Below are 24,765 nucleotides of genomic sequence, written 5' to 3'. Positions count from 1 at the left end.
CTGGGAGAACAGGAGCATGACAGAACAGCAGGGCAGCTCCTGAACCCCTCAGCAACACCCGCAGGGCTGCGGCCAGCAGGAGGGGTGCAGTGGAGGGACACAAACTAGGCCAAGTGTGCACCTCCCCACCCCACCCAATGTTATGGAACCAGCCCAGCACTAAGCTGTGCTGGGGATTTGGAACAGGGCGGCAGAGGGACAAGCCGTGCTGGGGACTCTGCGCTCCCGGCGCCCTCAGTTTTGCCTCCGCCGCGCCGGGCGCCGCTCCAGCCCGCCCTCCCGTCCGGAACCCCGCGAACTCCAGTTCCGGGCTTTCTCCCCCGCCGCGCCCCGCCCGGCTCCGCTCTGGAATCCCGGTTCCAGGTTTCCGCCGCCGCCCGCCGGCCCCGCCCCGCGGCTCCGGTTTCAGCCGCTGCTACAGGGACCCCCAAGATGGAAACGCAGGGGCAGCCCGCGGTGGAGGCGGCCCGGCCCCGGCCTCGGCCCGACACTCAACATGGCGGCGGGGCCGCGGCTCCGGCCGCCGCCCGCCTGCCCCAGCGGGAGCCGGAGCCGCCGCCGCCGCCGCCCGAGTGGGACCCGGCCGTTGTCCCCTCGGGCCTGTATATGAGCTTCCCGGTGATGCTGCTGGAGGAGAAGCAGGAGGCGGGTCCCAGCGCTGCCCCGGGGCCCCCCGCGGCGCCCGGCCCGGACAGCGACGGCCTCCTGCTTGTCCTCAACCTGGTGCGGGGCGCGGGGGAGCCGGGGGCCGGGCCTGGCGGCGGGGAGAGCGGCCGCGCCGAGCCTCCCCGGGCGGAGCTGGCGGAGGCTCCCGGGCCGGCCCAGCCACCACCGGGTCCCCCAGTGTCGGCTGCGCCGGCCCGGCGGGAAGTGGAGGAGGCGGAGGGCTCAGGCCCGGCCGGCTCTGGCCCCGGCGCCTTCTCCGGCACCATCACCATCAACAACCAGAGCCTGGTGGTGCGCATCGAGAACGGGGTCCTGACGCTGGGCTCCGAGCCGGGGCCGCCTGCCCCCGCGGGGGCCGCGCCGGAGCCGGCCAACCCGCATGCGTCGGAGCCGCTGCCCAGCCGGGCCCGGACCCCCAGGCCGGAGGGGGAGGCCCCGGGCCCGGCTTCTGGGGGTCAGCGGGCGCTGCTGGTCTATCACTGCCCCGAGCCTCGCTGCGACGAGACCTTCTCCCGCAAGCAGCAGCTGCGGCTGCACCGACTGGCGGCTCATGGGGCCGGGCCGGGCGGCGGCGGGCGGGCGGCGCGGCCGTTCGGCTGCCCGGTGCCCGGCTGCGCCTGGTCCTTCGCCACCGCCTACAAGCTGCGGCGCCATCTGCACTCGCACGACAAGCTGCGGCCCTTCGCCTGCGCCGCGCCCGGCTGCACCAAGCGCTTCACCACCGTCTACAACCTGAGGGCGCACGGGCGGGCGCACGAGCAGGAGGCGGCTCACAAGTGCGAGGCCTGCGGACAGCGCTTCCCCAGCGCCGCCCGCCTCGGCGCGCACCAGCGGCGGAGCCACCTGGAGCCCGACCGGCCCTACCGCTGTGACTTCCCCGGTAATCGCTTCCCCGGCGCCGCGCGGGGGGGAGGGAGAGGATGGGGATGGGGGGAGGGCGACTAGCGCCCGCGCACTGATAGGGGCTGACGCTCAGAGAGAGCTCAACCCGCGCGCCCCAGCTCTCTGGCTTCCTGTCCTGGGACGCGGGGCTTGTGAGGCGTTAGGAACCTGCCCCCAGAGAAACGAGTTCTACTCCCGCCCCGCTCGCCTGACTCTTGGGAGCGGGCAGGAGAGCTGGAGGGCCTTGGGAGTCTTCAGAGAGCAAGTGTTAGAGGGGTGGGTGAGTTAGTCTGTGTCTTCAAAAACAACAAGAAGTCCTGTGGTACCTTATGGACTAACAGATATTTTGTAGCAGAAGCTTTCATGGGCAAAGACCCGCTTCATCAGATGCATTTGACAAAGGGGGGCTTTGCCCATGAAAGTTTATGCTCCAAAAAATCTTAGTCTATAAGGTGCCACAGGACTTCTTGTTTCAAAGAGCAAGTCCGTTATTGCTGGGGGTGGTGTGGGGGGAATCTTTTACGCATACAAAGAGGTTCATGAATCATTTCTTGTCACATTGTTCCCAATTAAACAACCGTGATCATGTTCATACCATTAAGTGGCGTTCCTCTGTAGAACTTCAAATACTGTAGTACATGAATGTTTCTCATGCAGCGATGATTGGAGAGGTTCTGTTGCAGAATTCTGCCAGGAACTTTCACAGCCTGCAAAGCAATCTTTTCAGATACTCAGTCCTAGATATTTATGGCCGTTAAATGTGAGGCATTTATATGAGCACTCTCACCTTGCAGTATTTATTCCCCTGGGGGAAGAGTCTCGGGGGTAGCTATGTTTGTCTGTAACTTCAAAAACAACAAGCAGTCCTATGGCACCTTAGAGGCTAACAGATTCATGAGGTCCCAGGTTTTCAATCTGATGAAGTGGGTTTTTTACTCACAGAAGCTTGTAACCTAATATGTTTTTTAGTTTCTAAGGTGCCATAGGACTGCTTGTTGTTTCTTTGGGGTCACTGATTATGTGCAAGGATAGCCAAGCTGGAGTCCTAGCTTTCAGCTCTTTAGTTGTCACACTTACCCTGCCTGTGTTTATCAGTAACTTGTTTCTGCTGCTCCATTCTTCTATGTTATCCTGATATCTGGAATGGACAGTTAAAATCATTTGCTCTCCACCTTCTGTTTACTTGTTGTAGACAGATCCCCCCCAGAGTTTGCTGTTTGAATAGCAGAAAGAAAAAGGGTGTTTCTGGACATCTTCTTTTTAAAATTAGGTAGAGCTCTGATCAATGTACAACAATAGTAAAACAAATTTTTAATCTGAGTACTGTCTTCGCTGTTGTCTTGTAATCTGTTGATGTGTATTAGTCCACCAGCTTTTCTAAATAATTGCATCTTTTCTATGCAGTGTATCAAGTTGCAATGGCTTTGCTTTCCTTTGTGCCCAAAACATACTGTCTTGAGGTGGATATCCAATTCCAGCCCTTAATCACAAACACTGCAGTATGGTATAAAGTTTAATTTTCCTTTTTTGTATGTCACACAGCACTAACATGATGTGCCTCTCTTTCCTTAGGTTGTGAGAGAACCTTTATCACAGTGAGTGCATTATTTTCTCACAATCGAGCTCACTTCAGAGACCAAGAACAGTTCTCCTGCTCTTTCCCTGGTTGTAGCAAACAGTATGACAAAGCCTGCCGACTGAAAATCCACATGAGAAGTCACACAGGTATGCTTTTTTGTTTTGACAGTATATAGACTAGCACTGCTTCCTCTCTGTTACTAGGTATTCCTCAGGGCAGCTCGTAATTTGAGATGGCATCAGATGCAGCCTCAGACTTTTTACCCATTTATAAAAGCAGTCCTTACAAACTAAATGCCAATGAGAATTACTTTTAATGCGAATGGAAACACCCTTTTAAATGTTTGCAAGCCAGAGTTGGAAGAGTGAGAAACTCACAATGACTTGAAACTGTCAGCATCTTGTAAGTGATACTGTCATCTTTGTGTTGTTAGTTTAACTTGGTACCATCTATTTTTTTGTGACTTTACGGTCACACTTCCCTGTCTCTTGATTTGTTTCCTTTCCTGTTTCACCCAGTAACAAGAAGAGACTGACCATAAACCAAATACTGTCATATGCATAGCACAAATTGCAAGAGTAGGGAAATATTTTAGTCATTTTAAAATGTTTACAACAATAATTGGTTAAAACGTCTTCAGGGAGAAATGAGTTTTATTTACTTTAAAAATGGGCTGCATGTTAGCACAAAAAGATAAAGCAGAGAGAAATGGGGCAAAACAAACCTGTATAAATTACTGTATAAACAATGAAAAGCAAACCGTTTCCAAATGAATATAGGGCCATCTGCTGCATGTGGATTAAATAGGTGATTAAATATGAGACTTTATTTTTTTGTAAAGGTGCTGAGCTTCAGCCCCATGAAAGCTAATCACCAGATAAGTTATTTTGTTAGTCTTAAACGTGCTATTGGACTGCTTTTTAGTTTTTTGTTTTTTAAAGATACAGACTAACCTGGCTACCTCTCTGTTACCTTATTTTAAGGTGAAAGGCCTTTTATCTGTGATTCTGAAGGTTGTGGCTGGTCATTCACTAGCATGTCAAAGCTTCTAAGACACAAAAGGTAAACAGTCCACATGTATGATTTATGCTTAAAAACCCAAAGCCAACACATGGTTTACCTGTTAATTCTTCTTATTTTTTAAACATGTTCTAATGTGGACAGCTGTTTTAAAAGTATTAGAATCATGTTGGTTGTAATTGACACTAGAAATGAGCATGCAGTGAACTTACATCTGGAAATAATAATCTCCTTTTGTAGGAAGCATGAAGATGACAGAAGATTTACATGTCCAGTAGAAGGCTGTGGGAAATCCTTCACAAGAGCAGAACACTTGAAAGGCCACAGTATAACTCACCTAGGCACAAAACCATTTGAATGTCCAGTGGAAGGTACAGTTTGTCGTCCTCAGTTCTGTTAGGTACTTACTAGAGCACATGAGGTTTTGGTAGATGCCAGGGTCCTTCATAGTCAAGGCTCACTGAAGGGTATTGAAAATCCTATTTTACTTTTTAAAATCTTTATGTAGTTTATTTTCTTAAAGAACGTCTAGTTGAAGGAACCACGTTGTCCCAGGTATGCAGGAGGCAGTAGAAATGGCTAGCAGATCATTTGTCTTTTTTTTTTTTCTTATGATGTTTTCACAATAAATATAAGAACTGAAGAGCTTACTGAATAAAATATATACAGTAAAACCCCGATTATCTGACCCCCGGTTATCCAACACTCTGTTTTATAAAATGAAATGTTGGATAAATGGGGGTTGGATAATATTCCCCAGCCCTGCTCAACAAGCAGTTGAGCCCAAGGGTGAGGGGAGTGGGTTTAGAGAATCAGTGGCTGGGAATGGGTGAAAGGTGGCTGGGGTGCCCCCGCAAGCCCAGCTGGTCTGGAGGAGTCTCCCCTGCAAAGGACAGGAGCTGCTCCGGCTGCTCAGGAGTGCCCTTGGCCCATGGTGCTCTTGGACCAGGCTGCTTGGACGGGAGCTTCTCCAACTCTGCTGAAACACTCCCCACCTGTGGCACCATCATGGCCAGGGACATTTCAGCCAGGCCGGAGCAGCCCTGGTCCCCCGCGTGCCATGAGTGGGGCCACTTCAGCCCTCCCTCACCTGTTTCTTTGGCTAAACCTACCATTAAACCAGTTAACTAGTTAAATGAGATTTTACATCCCTAGATAGACTAAAGATGTCTGCTCAGCACCTGATTGCTGTTTAGATTAATCTAATAGGCTGGTTGGTCTTCTTTGACAGGGATAGAAAGTACTGCAGAAGAGTTATGATGGCTTTTTTCTTTATAACTCTTCAGTATGTGGACATCTCCAGTACTTGTGGTGACCTTGGGTTGCCTCTTCCAGCAAATTGGTCTCTGCAGAAGTACAAGTATCTGTTAAGGGATAATTAAGTGGCTAAAGGTATATGGGGAGCTTACAAAAAAGAACTACAGTTTGAAAATGAATTCGGGTAAAAAAGTGGAGCCACTTGGTGCAGAAAATCATTGAGGCACAGTCTCTGGTGGAATTTTTAAAGTGACTTAGGTTATAAGTGTTGTGTAAATAGACAAGAGACCTTTTACCCAACTTTCTGGTTGAACAAGGAACATTGATACTTGCATGTCATGACAGAACACAAAGTGGTATTTGCCCTGTGGGCTGTCAGGAAGTATTTGCCTTATGCTTTTCCAAAGGGCGTTCTCTTTAAATTGCCTTTGTGACGCTTTGCACCGAATCATTTGGGGGTGTTTTTTTTTTTGCTGCTGTTAGAAGCAGGACGCTCAACTAGCTACAGCAGTGATCTGCCTGACGTGGCGTTTTTTTCTATGCCTTTGAAACTCTGCTGCATTGCTTTGTATTGTTGATTATCGTCCTGTGTTTATGTATGGCACCTGTGCACAAGTGCTGCAAGTTAACTGACTAGAAAGTTGTATGAGTTTGAGATGTCCACTATGGAATTCTAAATACTATTTTTAAGTTAAAACTAAGAAAGATCCTATACTCTGTATCATGTTGCAGGTTGTTGTGCAAAATTCTCTGCACGCAGTAGTTTGTATATTCACTCCAAGAAACATCTTCAGGATGTGGATTCATCAAAGACCCGTTGTCCAGTACCAAGTTGTAATAAATTGTTCACTTCAAAGCATAGTATGAAGACTCACATGGTCAAACAGCACAACTTCAGTCCAGGTATATATTAGCCTCAAAATGTGGCTGGGACAAAGGGAAGCCTCGACACTATATAAGGCAAATACTGTGAGTGAAATCTTGGTCCTATTGAAGTCAGCAACAAGACACTGACTTCAGTGGAACCAGGATTTTTTTCCTCTGTATATGTATATAGCATGAAATTCTCAGTGGGAATTGTAACTGGGGCTTGGCTTATGGTTTCCAGAAGTCAGTAACATGTTGAATTAAGTTGACCTTGCTTTTGAAGGCTTTTCAAAATACTCTTTCTGATCATGATTAAAATCAAAATAGTTTTGACTCCTGACTTACAGCATAAACTGCTTTGAGGGTATTTGGGTGAGTAGAAGTGTATGGGGAAATCCTTATAGTGAAAGGAACTTTGTTATCCAGCAGTATGAACAGCACTTACTGTTTTCTGGATATGAGATTCATCACCACAGTGGAACATCACTAAACGTTTTTAGTGATCTTATCGTTCAGTGGCGCAGCAAACTTAATCTTTCTTTCTTTAGACAACTAATTGAAGCAAAATAAGACATGAGCTCAAAGTTCTGGATTGGTAGCATAGTGAATAGGGAAAAGAGACCACTGGAAAAAAAATTCAAAGTAATATACACAGATGAGAAATTTCTGTACAGTGTTTTTGGATTTTTGTAAGGATGGGAAGAGAAGACATTACACAGGAAATTAATACTTGATTGGAAAATATGCCTTATGATTGGGTGATATGGAGTGTGGGGGTCAGCAGGCCCTTTATCACCATTCACAGTCAGATGAGATTCATTCAACAGGGAGAACAGAAGGTTTTATTAGCTGACAGTGACAAAGTGGCCGTGTCTGCACTATCCAAAAACTTTGAAATTGCCATGCAAATGGTCATTTGAAGTTTACTAATGAAGCACTGAAATACATATTCAGCGCCTCATTAGCATGCGGGTGGCCACGGCACTTCAAAATTGACGCAGCTCGTCCAGACAGGGCTCATTTTCGAAAGGACCCCGGCTACTTCGAAGCCCCCTTACTCCTATGAGCAGATAGGAATAAGGGGACTTTGAAGTAGCCGGGGTCCTTTCGAAAACGAGCCCCGTCTGGACGAGCCACGCGGCGGCGAGCCCCGTGAATTTTGAAGTGCCGCAGCCACCCGCATGCTAATGAGGCGTTGAATATGTATTTCAGCAGTTCATTAGTAAACTTCGAAATGACCATTTGCATGGCCATTTCAAAGTTTTTGGGTAGTGTAGATGTAGCCAGCATAGAACATACTTGTCTGTACAGAAACAGAAGTACTCAATACAATCCATTTTGGGGTGGGGAGTCCCTGAGCCAGGCCCTGCTTGCTTCCTTCCTCCCTCTCCAGCCAGACAAGATTAAACTGGAAGTGGGCAGTTGGAGGGTGGCAACTGGAGCCCAGTTGTTGACATGTAAGAAGTCATCACACTGAAACTCCCATTACCACTATGCACTGATGCTGTGCCAAGGGAAACTGAGGCACTCGCCTGGTGTTACTACCGGGCAACAAGAAACACATCCAGCCAAACCAGGTGAATAAAACCACACTTTGTCACATTGTGAAATCTCAATTTTTTTAATAAACATGAGCTTATTTTAATAAGCTTGCTTTCCTTTGGAATTCTTATTTAGAAAAGTGGGTTTAATTTAGGAAGTATTTTAGTCTGTAATTTTAAGGCTATTTTGTCTTCACAGTGTTACATGCAATGAGGTTTCTCCTCTATTAAATTCTCACTTGTCTGGCACAATGTGTTGCATTCTAAACCCCACAATTTCTGTCAGTAATATTGCTTCATTTATTCACAGTGTGTGTAAACTTACTGAGGGTGTTGGCCTCTTTTTCTCAAAAAGGTATTAAGATATCTGTTAGTAATTAGTGTGTTTCTTTGGGCTTCTGTGTGTACCTACTTTTGAGTATTGCACTATTTGAGCCGCAAGTAGGGTCACACAATCTCCTTTTCTTTGTCAATGACTGTTGCATTTTCAAGCAAGATAATACACCTATTGTATTTCAGATCTCTTAACTCAGCTTGAAGCAACCAGTTCCCTCACCCCAAGTAATGAACTCACCAGCCCAGGACAAAGTGACCTCAGCAACATAGACCTTGTATCCCTTTTCTCCAATGTGTCTGGTAACAATTCTGGGATTGCAACAGATATGGCTTTAGTAAACTCTGGAATTGTCACCATAGATGTTGCTTCAGTGGGGTCTACGCTTGGTGGAAATCTCTCTGTCAATAGCAATTCCCTAGGCCAAACAGCTGACCCTTTGATATTGGTGGCAAGTAGTGATATTCCACATAGCCTGGACAGTTCTCTCTTGATGGGAACCACTGCTACAGTTTTACAGCAAAGTACTTCAAATCTGGATGATGTACAGACTGTGAATGCGGAAGCCTTAGGTTCACTAGCATCTTTATCAGTGAAGAATTCTGGTCAAGACTTGCATGGTTTGACGTCCAGCAATAATCTAACGATAGACACTGCCACTTTGACCCCTTCCAGCAGCCTTGGGGGAAGCAATGGACCTGAGTTACTGACACCAACTAAAGCTGAACGAAACTTGCTTCCTAGTTTGGATGTTGTTGGTCAACAGGAAGGCAGTAAAGTGGTGACACAGTTTGTGTTCGCCAACCCTCCAGGAAGCTACAGTGCTCAGAAAGAAACGGATCTTAGCACAGTGACTGGCAGCTCATTTTTGGTATGCAGTAATTATATTTGGTTGTCTCCAGATGACTGAAGCATCTTAACTTCGGGGATATTTTAGTGCTGCTTGCAATTTATGGGCAGACCTTTCATACTGATTTATCTAGTTGCATGGGTTTTTATGTAGAATGTAGGACTCTGTATTGACAAACTATGCTGTTAGACATGGATTCAGCACAGTGAAATGTTCTTTAAAAGGCCTGAAATGTGTGGGTGGGGTAGGGAAGGATTGAATTCAAAGCTTAAAACATGGTTCAAATTTAACCCCTGTGGGTGAAGTGGGAATAACAAGAAGGCATAAGGAGGGGAATATATGGTATGTCCTTTGTGAGTTAGTTTCAGAGAAGGGGTTTTGGGGATTGAAAATAACTGAAATAGTCTTTCTTCATTCCCATAATGTCTGTCTTTAGTATTGCTTCTGGAAGACTTTTCTCTTTCTAGCATTATGTAAAGATAAATGTTTGTTTTTCAGTATAAAATGTTTCTCTTATCATAGCATGACCCTATTGAAAATGCTCATAAACATGGAAGTGAGTTTAACTTCAGATGTCATTTACATGCAGAAAGCAGATCAAAAGACTGCCACTGTGTAAAAAAGTTACTAGTTTTAAATCCCTTCCATTACTATATAATGTAAAATATAAAGAACCCATGACTTGTTAGACTGGCTTTATTAGCTTAATTTGTTTCAACGACACATAAAACATCATCTTGTGTGAATAGGAGAGTGGTGGATCTGCAAGGACAGACTACAGAGCCATTCAGCTAGCCAAGAAAAGAAAACAGAAAGGAAATGCGAGCAGCACAGGTGAGGAGTTATCTCTCTTGCTGAATCTAGTAATCCCAATGAAACTTTCTTTCAAGAAAATTTTATTTTTAAATTAATAGCAAAGTCTGAATGAGTTGTGCTTTTGTAGATAGTTACAATCTTGCCATGAAGTTTCAGATTAACTGAAAGTTTAAAAAAAATTTATCTGTGCGTGTTCCCTTTCTGTTAAAGGGACCATGGTAGGTTAAAATTGTATTTAAACTCCTTTCCTCACCCTTAGTATAATTTACTTACTCGACTCGTAGGATTATCCTTTTTAAAAAATGTTACTTATTTATTCTTTTGGTCCACTTTTTGCATTTCATATGCATCAGTTTCACTTCCAGATTGTGGATTAGCACACTACTGCAGTGTTGGCTTGCAGGCAGTACACTTACACTTTCTCAGCACTATGCTCAGACATGTCTTGGATAGTTAGATTAACTTTTTCCTGGCGAGAAGCAGTTCTTAACTTTTTTCAACCCTCAGACTGTTGGACTGATTCAAATAGGCTGCAGTTTTACTTTGGTAGTGGGTATCATGATGCTTAGACACTATATTGCACTTCATATGTTCAAAATGCACTAAATGTTACCATTAGATGATATAACCACTACCTACATAACTAGAAGTGGACAAATCCTAAAGAGAAACTTTCCATTATAATCAATAACATTATTTTATTTCAGCAGCGTCGAATTCTGGCCAGAGGAAAAGCAAAGGAGGTAAAGTGAGTCCTACCAGCTTCTCATCTAGTAGCCATGGCCAGCGATTGTGTGGCAGTGTTGTTTTGCCAAACGGAGGCTTAACTATAAGGGATCCAGCAACTGGCACACAGTATGTGCAAATTCAATTGCTTCAGGTAAGAACACGTTAATTAAACATACGCTCTGCCAGTGTTCCAAGTAAGCTGTGGCCACTCAGGAGAGGTTCAGATGCTGCCCAACTGATTAACAAAGCACATGCAGCTAGGTTTTCATTTCACACTGACATGTGCCTGGGTGCGTATTAAAAAATTTATTCTGTGCACAGATGGAAAAGCTTAGAGGGGATATTGCACTCTACCCAGTTCTGTGTGTGAACTGTCAAATTGTTAGACTGACTTCTCAAATCAGATACAGTATTCTCTTGTGGCAATACTGCAGTTGTTGCATGACACCAGGATACTTGGTGAGTAGTGTATTGCTGATCTGTTTTAAAGCTTGTTGCTTGGACAGAATATGTTTCTCTTATCCTGAAGAGATTTCCTTTATACACTCATCACCAATAATAGAAATGCTTATCAAAGCATTTTAGAAATCATTACAATGGTAACTGGAGTGAAGAGGGTTGGTTCAAATGATTCTCCTAGGGAGCCCCTTTGGGATGGACTTTATAACTCATCCTTGCTGGTAATGAAAAATTAATGCTGTTGTGTGAACTAAAATTCTGCTATAAATAACCCCCTTATTCATGCATGTGGGAGGAAGGGGGAAGGAGGTTTAGACACAGCTAAGATGTTGGGAAGGCTCACAGTTGAGAACTGCGGGCAGCATAAAGTGGTACAGCAGAAGCCTTGGGGCAGCACTGAAAAGCCCCAAGAGTTGGTGCATTGGAGAATGACCTTGAGGTGAGAACAGTCTCAGGAGTGGGAGCTTGGAAGGAGAGATGCCACCATGCCCTTTACTATAACTAGTAATTACACACATTACCTTGTAATAATAAGGTTGCCCAGGAGAGAACTGTCTTTTGAAGCAAGGTTTGAATTCCGTGCAGTAAGTGAGGCATGGATCCGTGCACTGAATGATGAGGAGAAAACAATACTGAAATATCCGCTTGCTCATTGAGCACTATCTTTCCTGTGCATTGAAGGAGGTGGGGGTTCTGAGGGGGAGAATAGCATGTACTCATGTAACTAAAGACAACCATAATGCATACATGCACAGGAGCAGATCAGCTCAGAGTTGCACAGGGGAACTTATTCCAGGTAGTTTGTAGCTTTGGAATGCCTGATTTTCCAGGCTTAGTTTTCTTTTAATGTTGTTTTTGTGAGCAACTTACTGGAGGGAGGGGGAGAGAGAGGGTGTAACGTTTGTTAAGCAAACTGAAAAAACAGATTTCATCATGTGTCACAGTGATGCTGACAAGGGTCAGCAGCACTGTTGAAATACTTAGATCCATGCCACAGATCTCTATCATTTGAATCAGGAACAGACAAGCTGCAGAAGCCTGCAGTCCACTGGGGTTCTACCTGTGGCCCTCCTGGCTACCTCCACCCCCACATGCCTCTTGTGCACTAGGGCACTGGAGCCCCATGCTTACCTGCTGTGGCACCTGATTCATGTCTCATTTCCGTTCTCCCTTCCAGAGCTGGAACTCTGGGAACAGCTGATTTGGCATTCCAGGACTGGGGGGAGGAGCAGGTACTGAGTATGAATCAGACGATTTGCATCTCCTCCGAAAGCTCTGGGAGGGAGGGGAAGGTGTAGAAAGTGCAGGGCTTAAGTGCACCAGTGAATGAGAGGTATGTGGGAAAGGGGGACAGCCATGGGGTGCATGGGCTGCATGTGCAGCCCCAGTGGGCTGCCTGTTGCCCACCACTGACTTGAATTAACAGACTGATAGTAGTAGTAGGTTGTATCATCTTCATGGTTCACCACTGAATGGGGATGAGACACCTTGCCTGCAGGCTTCAGATATTTTCTGGCAGTAGAGGAATTGTCAGACTTGGAAGACTGGGATTCCCTTCCCAGCTCTGGTGGGGGGGAATGTTCTCCAATGGGCGCAGAACATTCTGTTACTTTGATCTGTTTTATCCTCTAAATTCTCTGTGTCCCATTCTTACCCATTCAGTTACAGGTTGTGTTTTTTTTTTTTTTTTTTTTCAAGCTTTTGTTGAATCTCTTTTCCCCCCAACCCACAGTCACATCCAAATTCCTTATCTCAGTCTCTGCCCAGCCAGTCCCAGTTGTCCCCTGGGCTCCTCGTCTGATCCAGTCTCCCTCTCATTCACTTGCTCCAAGTCATCCTTCTCTCTTCCTTGGTCTGACTTTTTTTTTTTAAAAAAAAACATAGGTGTTCCATCATAAAAAATTATTATTGTTTGGTGTTCATGGTCTGAAAAAGTATAAGACACACTAACTTAGGACACTAGTCTGTGTGAGGTTTTAACCAGTAAGGCACTCGCCTTCCTAGGTTGTTGGTTTTTGGTTTTTTTTGACTGCTGTGTTGTAATGAATGAAACTTATTGTGCAGTGATAGGAGATGCTGGGAAATTTCATATTTGCATTGTGATTTTTCCTTTCACAGGATGATTCCCCGGGAGAGGGAGACTTGCCCTTTCAGCTCAGCTCTCAGTCTTCCTCGTCGCATTCTCAACTTACAGTGGACTTACCTGTTCATATCCTTCAGGTACAGCATCTTAGAACTCTGAGTTCAGTTGTCAAGTTAATTGCAATGAAAAAAATTAGCACTAGCACTTTTGCTGTCCTACATTAGCTATGTACTCTGATTTAAGCCTGAGGCCTCATTTCACAGTGTTTAGCTCTGTGAAACAAGAGGTTTGCCATGGAAGTTGGTGAGAGACTGTAGATGGGTTTTGTCCCCTTCATGTTTTGCTGCATGTTGTAGATGGTATGTACTTTTGCCCCAAAGGACAGCACTGAGAGGTATTCCATGACCATTATGATAGGTGGCCCAGAAGAGAGGGAAGGACTTGGGGCCAGATTTTCAAAAGTGCTCTGCATCTACAGTTGTGGTACTGGATTTTCAGAAAAGATCTGCTCCTAGTTTGGTACCTAAATGTGATATGACTGTGTCTTCAAAAGGGTATCCATTGGTACCAGTGGGGCTGTTGCTAACCAACTGTTTCTGAAAATACAGCCATTTCTATAGGTGCCAGAGGGGACGCTCTGTTGGATTTGTGTGTGTGTGTGTGTGTGTGTGTGTGTGTGTGTGTGTGTGTGTGTGTGTGTGTGTGTGTGTGTGTGTGTGTGTGTGTGTGTGTGTGTGTGTGTGTGTGTGTGTGTGTGTGTGTGTGTGTGTGTGTGTGTGTGTGTGTGTGTGTGTGTGTGTGCCAAAAATCAGATGCTCACTTTTTAAAATTTGATGACAAACCTTAGCCAAATGAGTACAGGCTGGGGCCAAGTATTAGTCCCAGAAGGAACATGAAGACATCTATACATCCTACCCTTCCATAGTGATGGGGTTCAAATAACTCCAGCAGCAACAGGGAATGTTTCTTTTTAAACACAATCTATTGGCAACTACCAGAAACATAACCACTGTAGAAACTGGGGCTCTTTCAGAGATGAATCCTTAGTCAAAACTCGGGCATGGAGAAATATCCTGCACTAGTAAAAGTGTGCTAGAAAATTGCTGAAGGGAAGGGAACGCCCTACTGCCCTGTGCTCTGAAAGTCACTTTTGGTTAGCAGTGTGGGTGTAAATTCTTTATTTTTGGAAGTCTTCTACATGGTACTCCAGCGCGGGTCCATCAAATGTCATGTAAGTGCCAAAAGCAGCATGTGAAAAATAGCTGCAAAACTATCATGCAACCTATTCAGGAAACTCCTAATATCTGTTGTTAGAACAAGCTGTTTATGAATATGGACAGCTACACAACCAACTGTTAACATCTTTGTGGTGGAAAATAAGTATCTTTTTATGACAGTTACGGAGCTTTGTATTTGTCAAGTTAAATGCAATGTAGTGTTTAAGCTAAATATTAATGCCTTTTCCAGTAGGGGGGAAAAAGGTGACTTGCATACCTTTTTCCCAGAAGTGTCCCTGCCTTGAACAACTCTATAACAAACTGGTGGGTACAGTGGGGGAGGGGATTGGATGATTTGAAATTCTAAAGCGTTAACATGAAACGCAAACAATATTTTCAGATTTTGTTGTTTTTTTTTTTTTTCTTTTGTCAACAGTAGTCAGGATGCATCACTGACTCATTGGCATTTAATGAAATGCTGTGGATTACAAAGCTAAATTAGTCAGTACCCCTGGAGTGAGTGCGACAGCTTTAAATTAACTGTGAAGTGCTTGAATGTAAAGAGGTATCACAAAAAGGGCACGTGTCTGATGAGCAATCAACAGAGAATAGGGTGAAAAGCTTTGTCTGAACTCCACACTCTTGGTTTACTTTGTTTTGACAGGAGCCACATAACTCCACAGAAGATGATGCAGGTTCTGATAACTCTCAGTTCACCGGAAGCACAATAAACTTGCAGGACCTGGAATGATTCTTAGGAATGTTAATTTGAAAACAATGCAGCAATCATGTCTTGACAAAGCAAAAATAGTTCCAGTTTCTCAAGGAAGATATGAAAAGTAGGGCTACATAACTATGGTCACACACCTGCCATTATTACATTAAAAATATTAACATAAAAAAATCAGCAAATCCTACTTTACATGGCTGTGTAAGATGTTCTTTCTGTGTCGTGGTCAAGGATGCTGGGGGCAGACATGCTGAATCGTATTGCAGAAAAGTGCCATAGCTATTACGCTTCTAACCAGGGTGATAGTTTTCTGTTCCCGTAAGAAAGCAAATAGCACAGCTAATGAACAAATATATATTTAAAATCTCTCATGTGACCCCTTTAAACTTTATCTCCCTTAGGAAAGGTCTCCTACTTGAAATGGTTAATGAATTAAAATCTTGAAATATTTTCCCCCCAAAACTTGTTGCAGCCCACGGTGGTGGTAGTAGCAAATTGTGGAAAAAATATTTTACAAGACAATACAGAAAATTAATATAGACCCCAGAAGACAGGGAGAAGAAACAAGTCCCTTGAATAACAAACTATGGATTAAATATTAACTGTGAAGAGTTTTGATGCCTGTGTAGCGTTTCTTCCTCTTTCATTCCAAATAATATTTAGTTGAATTCTTCCAGCAAGACTTGAAGAAAGAAAGCTGTGTTAGAGAACTGTACTTTCTCTAAGCAATTAGCTAATGTTCCAACAGCATTTGACAAGATAGGTCTTTCTTAACATTGCTTGCTTTGGTGGAATGTTTGACAGCCACTTAATTCAAAGCATTTCCAGTATGTCATATATTTACAAAAAGTGTTGTCAACTCACTAACTAGCCACTGTCTTTTTGAATTATGTAGTCTATTACTATTTGATCTTCATTAAAAGCTAGAATATCTAGTGAGTGTAGTGCCCAGCTGGACACTGATTATAAAGTTGTCAGAGTTTGAGTGAGAGGAGAAGTTGTTAACTAGGGAGAATTGCCTCATATGGAAAAATTGCAGCTTCTAGAACAGCTGTATGTACTGTGCTTAACTGAATTGCATAAGCCGGACTAAGGCTTGTGTAGATTCTCAGTGGAAAAAACAGAACACCTTTCGGTTATTATATTTTTAAGGTAGTAACTTAAACATTTATGGTCATGTACTGAATGCCTATAAAATTATGTATAGGACTTTGAGAAAAGGGTGTGTATGGTTTTTATTTCCAGTGAGTTGTGTGTATGCACGTACGTGTATATATTTTTACAGAATAAGATGTTCTGCAGAAGAACATTGAGATCTTCCTAATATTGCACATATTTATTTATTATACTGTTATTGAATTCACCTGAGGTTGTTCAGAAATGCTTTTACTTCCTGTGCCTTTTGAACTATGTCCAGATAAATACTACTTTGTTTCTGAGACTTGAAAACAGTATACACACTATTTTCACTTCAGACTCTGCTTTGCAGGCAGTATTTTATCTTCTGGTTGAACTAAGTTTTAACTGTCTCTGGTGGCCATACGATTTTGAGCTTTGGATTTTCCTATGCTCATGCCCAAGGGATCTTCTAGCCTGTCTCAAGTGAGGAGGCCAAGCCAGAGTGAGTCACTGAGGAGATTTCACCAACTCATTGTGGGGACTGTTGTTTTGGTTGATCATGGAGTACAGCGTGGAAAAGTTAAAGGGACTTACCAGTCATCCACCGGAGCACAGCACTATTGAACAGACTACTGGGTCTTGGTTTGGAGTAGTCACTCATGCTGTCCCCAGAAGCTGTCTCTCCGTGAATGCCAAACTCCTCTTGATCCTCATGGAACTTTACCAATTGTTCTTAAATTAAGAAAATGGCAAAGAAACACTCTTTTTATGGGACTTAAAACTGCATTTGTTTCTACTTCTGAAAACGTACCTCACTTGGCTTTGTACAAGAATGTAAATTGCTAACTGCTTGGGGCCGAGACTCAGGTTAATCGGCTTGAAGTCCATTGCTGGCAATGGACATCTGAAGAACTGCTGGTGCAAAAGGATTAATAAAGCTTTTTTATGATCATTTTGACATTGGGTTTTTTCTTTGTGATCTTTTGTGGATGAAAAGGTATTTGATTTAAAACTAATGTGAACACCTTTTCATCTGCAGTGCTTGTTCCTTCCTCTTGAATTTTTTAGTGCCAGTAGTCAGTGGAGAGCCTGTACTGAAACTCCAGCTCCTGGAAGGGTGCTTCTTTTGTTTGCATAGGCTTGGAGTTTGTGACAAATGTCTGCCTGGAAATCTTGCATTTCTTGCTGAAATTAAAGATGTTCTCCGTCCGCATAAAGAACATGATTTGTAAGATTCCAGGGATGTTATTACTGACTTCAACTCTATGAAGAACCCTGTTGCTGACAATTGGTCTAGAGGCAAAATGTGGGAGGGGAGAGTTCAGTTTATTTTTCTAGGTAAACAGTCCTTTAATGCAATGCTAGCATAGCTGTTAGATCACATAAAAGGCTCCGTTGAAACTAACTACTCTTCTGGGAAGCAAGAATTGGCATGAGAAAATGAGATTTTGTTGAATTCCTTGCAAAATTTGTACATAATTCAAGGCCCGCAAATGATAAAACATTCGCCCGTCAGGTTGGTTCATGGTTTTTGCATCTCACTGGTGCTGTCCTTAATTTACAGCCTTATTTGGGGTCTTTAAGTAAAGTAGTAGAGAATTTCTTCCTTCTCTTGATCAATCAGTCCTTCATCCTCATCTTCCTTCTCTTTGATAGGCGGGGGCTCAGAGCGGAATACCAGCTTTCTGCCAGTCTGCAAAGAAACAAAGTCGGATACAGCAGTAGTGGAGGGAGAAGAGTTTGGGTGCTGATCATGACCAATGTTGCAACCTTATGCTACTCTTCAGGAGATGTTACTGTCCCTTAAGATTTGTAGACAGAACCTCCCACAAATTGCCTGGGAAAAACTGGTGGCTCAGGGCTAGCATTATAGGCTGTTGCTGAATATCTATTGGCTAGGTTTGGACAAGGGCATTGCACTGCTGCCTCCACATTTGCAAACATCTAGTCCAGTGGTCCTCAAACTAAGGGTCAGGATCCCATTTTAATGGGGTTACCAAAGCTGGCATTAGACTTGCTGGGGTGTGAGGCCAAAACAAAGCTCATGACCCCTATCATCCAGGCCAAAGCCTGTTGGTGTGGCTCGGGTTACAGGATGGTGTAGGTTGGGCAGGTGCAGGCTGTGGTCTCCACCTCCCCTTTCTGGGGTCCTGTAGTAATTTTTGTTAAAAGGGCATCATGGTGCAAAGAAATGTGAGAACGCCTGATGTGGTCCACTGAATTATCTACCCCAGCATGCTGTTGCCATACTCCAAATGGTGAACGGTCTAAGTCTCTCTCACACAGACAGACAGACAGACAGACAGAGTTGTCCTCTAGTGGTTGGAGCGAGTGACAGACAGCCTGTGTTTTATTCCACGCTCTGCTGCTGAGTTGCTGTTTTGACCTTATGTGAGTCACTTTGGCATGCTAACAATTTACTCATCTGTAAAATGGGTAAACTCACTTGCCTAGTGTGCTGCTAGATTGTGACACTTAGGGCTTGACTCTTCAGTGGTAACAAGCAGACGTACCTCAAACCAAGGCCAATGGGAGCTGTAGCTGCTTGGGGAGGGGAAGGGGTAAGATTCTGTCCTATGCTTTCAAGATGAAGCACAGAAGTCAGCCCTGGAGGAGAAGTGGGACTAAGGTGGCTTTTGGTCACACTTGTGTCCTCCTGATCCTGGGCTCTTCCACGGAGTACAGGGGCCTCGGGTACAGTAATGCCTTGATTTACGTGGCAGTTGTGTCCTGGGCAACCTCTGCATAATTCAACATCTGTATAAATGGGGATGGGGAGTGGGCAGCTGGGGGAAGTGAGGGGCAGCCATGCAGCCCCTGGCTTCTCCCATCTGGGGAGCACGCAGCTGCCTGTGCCATGGTTTCTGAGAAACCACTCGGCAAGCAGCTGTGTGCCCTCCTGGTTTCTCAGGACTGTGCCGCAAGCCTCTGTCTGCCCACTGGGCTCCCCTGACTCGGTTTCCTGTCAGGGCAGCAGTCGTGTTAACCTGAGACACATGTGACTTGAGTGCATGTATCTTGAGGGTTTCCTGTATAGCAAAGTCCTTGGGACTTAAGCCAGGGCAGTCTTAAATTGAGCGTAGTATATTGCAGCAGTGCAGCCACATCCCTTCTGCTGCTTGTGAGGGGAGCCTCAGATGGGAGCCTGTAGCTGTCTCTTGTAGTTCTTGCACTAGAGCTCTCACATGGATACAAGAGTACTAGGGCCCCTTTACACCATTCCAGTCCACTGTGAAAGGCTGGAGCAGGGGTGAGCATTCCACTCCAGATCCTTAATGTCTAAGTGCACTGAAATTTTCCATCAGAAAGCTGCAAGTGTAAGATCCAAATGTGACAGAATTGCTTAGGTTACCTTTTTCTTTATATCTGCTTGGGCTCTTGCCAGCGCCCGTTGTACCCTCTCCTCCTGCAGCTGCCTCTGTTGTCTTACTTTTTCCTCCCTCATCCTGTCAGAACAATTGAGCAGAAGAGGAGTTAGAGTGATTGGACTCAGCCAAGTGCAACAGCTTTCTGACCTGGATTTTTCCATAAGAGAGGACAAAGCCAGGAGAGGTGAACGTTTTGTGATTATAGGCCTTTATCTGCCGAAGTCAGATGGGAATTCTAAAGCGCAAGTGAGATGTGAGAGCACTTGGTTACGTCTACCGCTGCCCAAAATACCTTCTCACTGATGACATAGCAACAGTGAACTGAACAGCGGTCTGTTACTGGATCTCTCTCTCTCTGGGGGCGGAGGTGTGTGGGTGTGTGACAGAGAGAGAGACCTGCTGCAGTGTGTTACTTAGCCTCTGTCAAATAGGACTAATGGCACTTTGTAGCCTAAAGATGCTCACCTGGCATCTTGCATCCTCACACCTGTGCAAAGTGAGTATAAAAGGGTATCTGAGCAGCCTGGTAGGGGATTATACTTGTTCTGCCCTGGTCTAAGTGACTACACAAAGCAGCAGGGCAGTGGCGTGGCTGATCCACTGTGCTCTAAGCGCGAAAAGCATGGACTGAGTGGTAACGCATGTTGTACCTCCCTTGTCTGGCATCCTCTAGACTTGTGAGGTCCTGCACAAGGGATTTGCTGGACCAGGGGAGATCAGGCCTCTTGGCTGCACTGTGTTGACTGGCTCCTCTTCTGGCCACCACCAGCTTCCTGTCCCCAGGCTGTCTGGGCATCTCCACTCCTGCTGGGGCTCCCTGCCATCAGGGTGCATTCAGGGCTCCCCATGGATGTGCTGAGGGGATCCATGCCCCAGCCACACACCCTGGATGGCTCCCTGCTGTGGTGGGCCTGCCAGTGGGTTCCATGCCTTAGCTAGGCTCTCTGCTGCAGGGCTTCCCTATCCCAGATGTGATTCCCTCAGCCTTGGGGGTGCCAGCAGGGTTTATGCCCCAGTCAGACTCCCTGGATGGCTTCCTGACCTATATTCATGCCTGGGTCTGCCCTGGGGCTTCCTGCCACCAGCAGGGCTCAGCTACAGCCGCACAGCTGGAGCTCTCTCATTCAGGCACTCTCTGGTCCAGCAACGTCCCTGGTCCTACCGAACGAGAGATGTTGCTGGATGAGAGAGCTTCAACCTGTACAAAAATGATCTGCCATGCCAGATTGTCCTGGCTCATTTAAGTGATGGAGACTTCTTCCCTTACATAGTCATTCTAGCTGAAAGCCAGTGTGATTAGTAAAATTCTGCTCTAATTTTAAACCCTTTCACTGAGGATAATTTCATTTCCTGCAGCCATCTTGGGAGTTTAGTTTGTGTTTTGTTTTTGTGCAGGGTGGGTTTTCTGTGCTTTTAGCTTAAATGGTGCTCACAAAGTGGCATAACAACCCTAGGAAGGAGATGGGGGAGCGAGAGAGGAAAAAAAAGTTTTTTTTAACTGAACTCTTTCTACCACTCAAGTTTTTCCCTGCAGATCTGACCATGATGGCAGTCATGCAGTTTGATCACTTTCTCACTTTTTAGGATGTAAATGGCCATTTATATTCAGCTTCTCAAATCAATGAAAAAGCATCTACAGTAAACGCTTTCCTACCTAGCATTCTATCATCTGGCACTCTCAAATAACCGGCATTTTAAACATAAGTAAATTTTAGTTAGGTTTTCCATAAGTAGAGGATAGTGAAAGTAAATACAAATACATACACCAAATACAGTGTAAGTTTACAGTGGACAATACTACTGTAGTTGGTAAATAAAGTACTCTGAATACATTGTTGTTTGCTTCTTAATATCTAATCTCATTTTTCTTTAGTGTTATGCATTGCTAGGTATAACTCTCTATTATCCAGAATATTTGAATATCCAGCAACCTCTCGGTCCCAGGGCTGCCAGACAGAAAAGAGCTTCCTGCAATCTTAGCACATAGATGCTGTGGGAGAGAAGTATTATATTTTCTACTAATGTGGATTAGTATTTTTGTGCTTTGCTGAGGCAAAATATTTTAACTGAAAGCATGTTAATGTTGTTAAATTTTCCAAATACTGTATTGGGGAACAGACTACGATTTCTGGGCATGCCTTCCTATCTTTCGGCATGATGTCTTAGAAGGAATGATCATATGACAATATAAATTTAACTACAGAAAGGAATACCCTTTCTGCCTGTTGACTTTATATTTTGCTATTGCTAGATCTATTTTTTTATTGGAATTATTGGTAGTAATGTATTGATAATACATGGACTTTTTCATAGATCTTCTATTTCTTCTTGTTTTGCTGAGATATACAAGGGGTTCCATGGGATTCTCTTTTTATCTTTGGAGTTTGAAAACTGTTAAATGTTGAACTGGTGGTGAGAAACAGGGGTAGTATCACAGCCAGAGCAGAACTTCCTCTTACCTCATCCTTCGTTCTTTCTCTTTGGCTTTCTCTGCCTGTTCTATCTTTGCTTGAGGGACTCTCTCCAGACACTCCAGCAGATCATCTAGTTGGTGTTCTATGACTGTTAGCATCTGCAGGGTTCCTAGGTTGGCTTCATTCTCCCCAATGCAACGTCGATAGACATCCGTCACCTTCTTGTTCAGGCTCACCAACATTTTGTCCTGGAGAGCAGACGCATGTGGGTAGTCCTCAGCTGCTGTGATCTGTCACAGCTCCTGAAGACCTGCCCAGGATAATCTGCTTCACTCCAGCCAAACAGCTGAAATTCACACTTCAACTCCTTCAGTAGAATTCATTGCCTCATTTCATGTTGTGACACTGTCAGCCTCTAGCTCGTACATTCAAGGCTTTGTCTAGGGAAATTAATGGTGCTAAAACCTCACTGCTGGAAATATGAAGTCCTCTCTTTGGCCACAGGTGAGCATCATCCTAAGAAGAAACAGGACAGGCATCTCCCCTCCAGTCTCTCATTTGCATAGGGCCTTGCTCTCTGCACATACCTGCAGCTCTGCTTTGTATTCGCCAAAGGAAAAGACTCGTGCCTTCAATTCCAGGTCTGCTGCTGTCTCCTCCTCTTTGATGATGGAGGCTTTGAGTGTGGTTGCAAGCTGCTTCAGTTGCTCTATCTCACGGTCCCTACCAGGAGAAAAGGGAGGTGTTTTTTTTTAAAGGATTTTTCTTAGACGCTGCTTTCCTCTAGCAACTTTGCAAAGAGTGGCTATAAATCCTCCAAACAGTAGGGCTATGTCTAGACTAGAGGGATTTGTCAACAAAACCCACACTGCATCCAGATTCCCAAGGGCGTTCTGTTGCCAGAACACAGCACTTTTGTCCACAGCTGTACCCTTCTCACCACAAGGAAGAATGCTGCTGTTGACACAACGCCGGTCTGGATGTTCCAGGGGGCCTTCTGTTGACAGAAAAGGCTTCCAGGACACCGCACAACCCTGTCTGCTGTGCTTCCGGGTGGCAGTTTTGCCGATCGAGTGGTGGGTCAGTCCATCCACTCTCTGTCGACAGAGCAGATCACTCTTTCGATCGGCTTTGGTGGTCTGGATGCGATCTGTTGACAGTTTTGTCACAAGATATCTTCCAACGAAAACTTCTGCCAACAAATCCCTCTAAGCCAGACATAGCCTAGGTGAATTTGAACTTTGTGACCACACTTTATAGGGCAACTGGCTGGAAATTCACTTGTCAGAAGTCTACTTCCAGTAACTTCAGGAGGATGCCAGCTCTCTGAATAGTATTTTCTGTGCGCTGGGGGTGGGAGTTAATTATATGGTGAACCATTCCAATATGTCAAAAATAGAATCCTACTTAAAAAACCACAAAAGGCTAATACACATCTAAATTATAGAATTACGTGTCTTGTTTATTACTGCTACTTAAGACACCTAGGGGTGCTACGGAGATGGTGTTACAAGGAGTCGGTGCCTGTGATAAAAGCCTGTGGCACTTGGCAACAATAAACACAGAGTAGAGTTTCTGCCCTGAAAACCTTACAGTCTAAACATACAAGATAGACTCAGGTGAAGGAATAAAATATGCACAGGACTTTCTGTATAAAGTCTTTCTCATTTACACTCAGATTGTGAGTTGACTTCTGCTAGAGAGAGTTCTGACCAGAATTGTCACAGCTGCTAGCATTTATTCCTTGGTGGAAGCCCTTTATTTAACGTTGTATGTAATTTATTGTGCCTTAAATAAAAGCAGCACCTGGGGAATGATCAGGAGCCAAGCAGAGTTCACTTGCTCACCTTTCCTTTCAGGACCCTAACCCCGCAATTCCTAGCCCCCTGTGACTTGGGGAGCAAATGAGCAACTCAGAGCTAAAGTCCGAGTTCTTCTAAGGCAACTCAGAAACAGGCCCTTGCCCTGGTAGCACCCCCTTCCAATCCTCTAGTTAAAAGGCAATGCGTTGAATGCTGTTTGCCTGGTTAACAAAGTGTAGGGGAGAGCCTTCTCTTACATTGTATACACGGCTGATACATCATTCTACCATGGGCCTTAGTTCTGTAGCCAGGGAAAGCCCAGGCATTCTCATGCTAGAACGTAGGCGGCCTCTTTCAGCCACTTACATTTTATTTCGCGTCGTGGTGAGAGTATGCCGCAGCTCATCCAAGGTTTCCTCAGTCTCCTGGGAATTCTGGATAAGGGACAGGTTCTGTTCTTCCAGCTCAGTGAAAATATTCAACAGCTGCTGGGGATCGGTAAAATATAACTCCGGCTCCTGGAACAGGAAATATAGACTATGCGTATGCATCCATCTCAGGTGGTGACACTAAAGTGCCAGTTTGTTATATGGCTGCTGAAATGTGTCTGCACTTCACTGTGGTAATATATAGTCATTATGACATAGCTCGTTTCACCAAGAGCAAGCGGTGTGGTCTGGCCTGAAGAATTCACATTGTAAGTGAACAAAAGCAAGGCAGCATCTGGGGATTACTAAGAGTGGGAAGATGTTTCAGAGGAGAGAGGTCTGGTTGGAAGTACCTAAGGGAAGTGTTCCAGCACAAAGTGTTCCTTTGGTTAGGCACAAAACTGAGAACGAGACCAGTTCCTGGATGGAGGGTTACCGTATCAGGCCTATCAAAAAAGAGGACATCTCTGAGAGGGAGTGTATTTGTATCAGTAGCTACCAATAAACATTATGTTAATGTGTTATTGGCCTTGTCGACACTTACTAAAAACTTCGAAATGGCCATGCTGATAGGGATAAGGGGATTTCAGTGTTGACAGGGTCC

General features: G+C 44.8%; 2 protein-coding genes across 3 annotated transcripts in view; one reads left to right on the top strand and one right to left on the bottom strand.

The window, feature by feature from the left end:
* Nucleotides 1-432: 432 nt before the first annotated feature.
* On the top strand, nt 433-17,101 carry ZXDC (ZXD family zinc finger C). Of its 2 annotated transcripts, none has more exons than XM_075005261.1 (10): nt 433-1,546; nt 3,121-3,273; nt 4,111-4,189; nt 4,388-4,518; nt 6,137-6,307; nt 8,332-9,017; nt 9,746-9,830; nt 10,520-10,692; nt 13,119-13,220; nt 14,965-17,101. In XM_075005261.1, exons 1-10 carry the CDS (start codon nt 433-435, stop codon nt 15,049-15,051), a joined length of 2,781 nt encoding a protein of 926 aa, XP_074861362.1. In that variant the 3' UTR covers nt 15,052-17,101. The 2 variants fall into 2 exon arrangements, with proteins under 2 accessions (XP_074861362.1, XP_074861363.1); XM_075005262.1 differs by having other exon boundaries at nt 469-1,546; nt 10,523-10,692.
* A 79-nt stretch (nt 17,102-17,180) lies between these two features.
* CFAP100 (cilia and flagella associated protein 100) overlaps nt 17,181-24,765 on the bottom strand; it is a 30,988-nt gene continuing 23,403 nt past the window's right edge. Inside the window, exons 11-15 of the mRNA XM_075005263.1 lie at nt 24,100-24,251; nt 22,519-22,654; nt 21,977-22,179; nt 19,502-19,595; nt 17,181-17,842 (exon numbers count right to left, since the gene is read on the bottom strand). Coding sequence (XP_074861364.1) covers nt 17,729-17,842; nt 19,502-19,595; nt 21,977-22,179; nt 22,519-22,654; nt 24,100-24,251 — 699 coding nt within the window. The 3' untranslated portion in view covers nt 17,181-17,728. The remainder of the gene's footprint in view (nt 17,843-19,501; nt 19,596-21,976; nt 22,180-22,518; nt 22,655-24,099; nt 24,252-24,765) is intronic.

The sequence above is a fragment of the Carettochelys insculpta genome, chromosome 11, assembly GCF_033958435.1.
Source record: "Carettochelys insculpta isolate YL-2023 chromosome 11, ASM3395843v1, whole genome shotgun sequence".
NCBI lineage: Eukaryota > Metazoa > Chordata > Testudines > Carettochelyidae > Carettochelys > Carettochelys insculpta.
The sequence above is the reverse complement of the archived record's forward strand: the minus strand, read 5'-3'. Positions and strand labels throughout refer to the sequence as shown.

Excerpts from the sequence above, each read along its gene's own strand:
- ZXDC (XM_075005261.1), top strand. The coding sequence starts at position 433 with ATGGAAACGCAGGGGCAGCCCGCGGTGGAGGCGGCCCGGCCCCGGCCT. Across the intron at positions 9,018-9,745 it reads TGACTGGCAGCTCATTTTTG|GAGAGTGGTGGATCTGCAAG; the intron begins GTATGCAGTAAT and ends TTGTGTGAATAG. Across the intron at positions 13,221-14,964 it reads TACCTGTTCATATCCTTCAG|GAGCCACATAACTCCACAGA; the intron begins GTACAGCATCTT and ends TTGTTTTGACAG.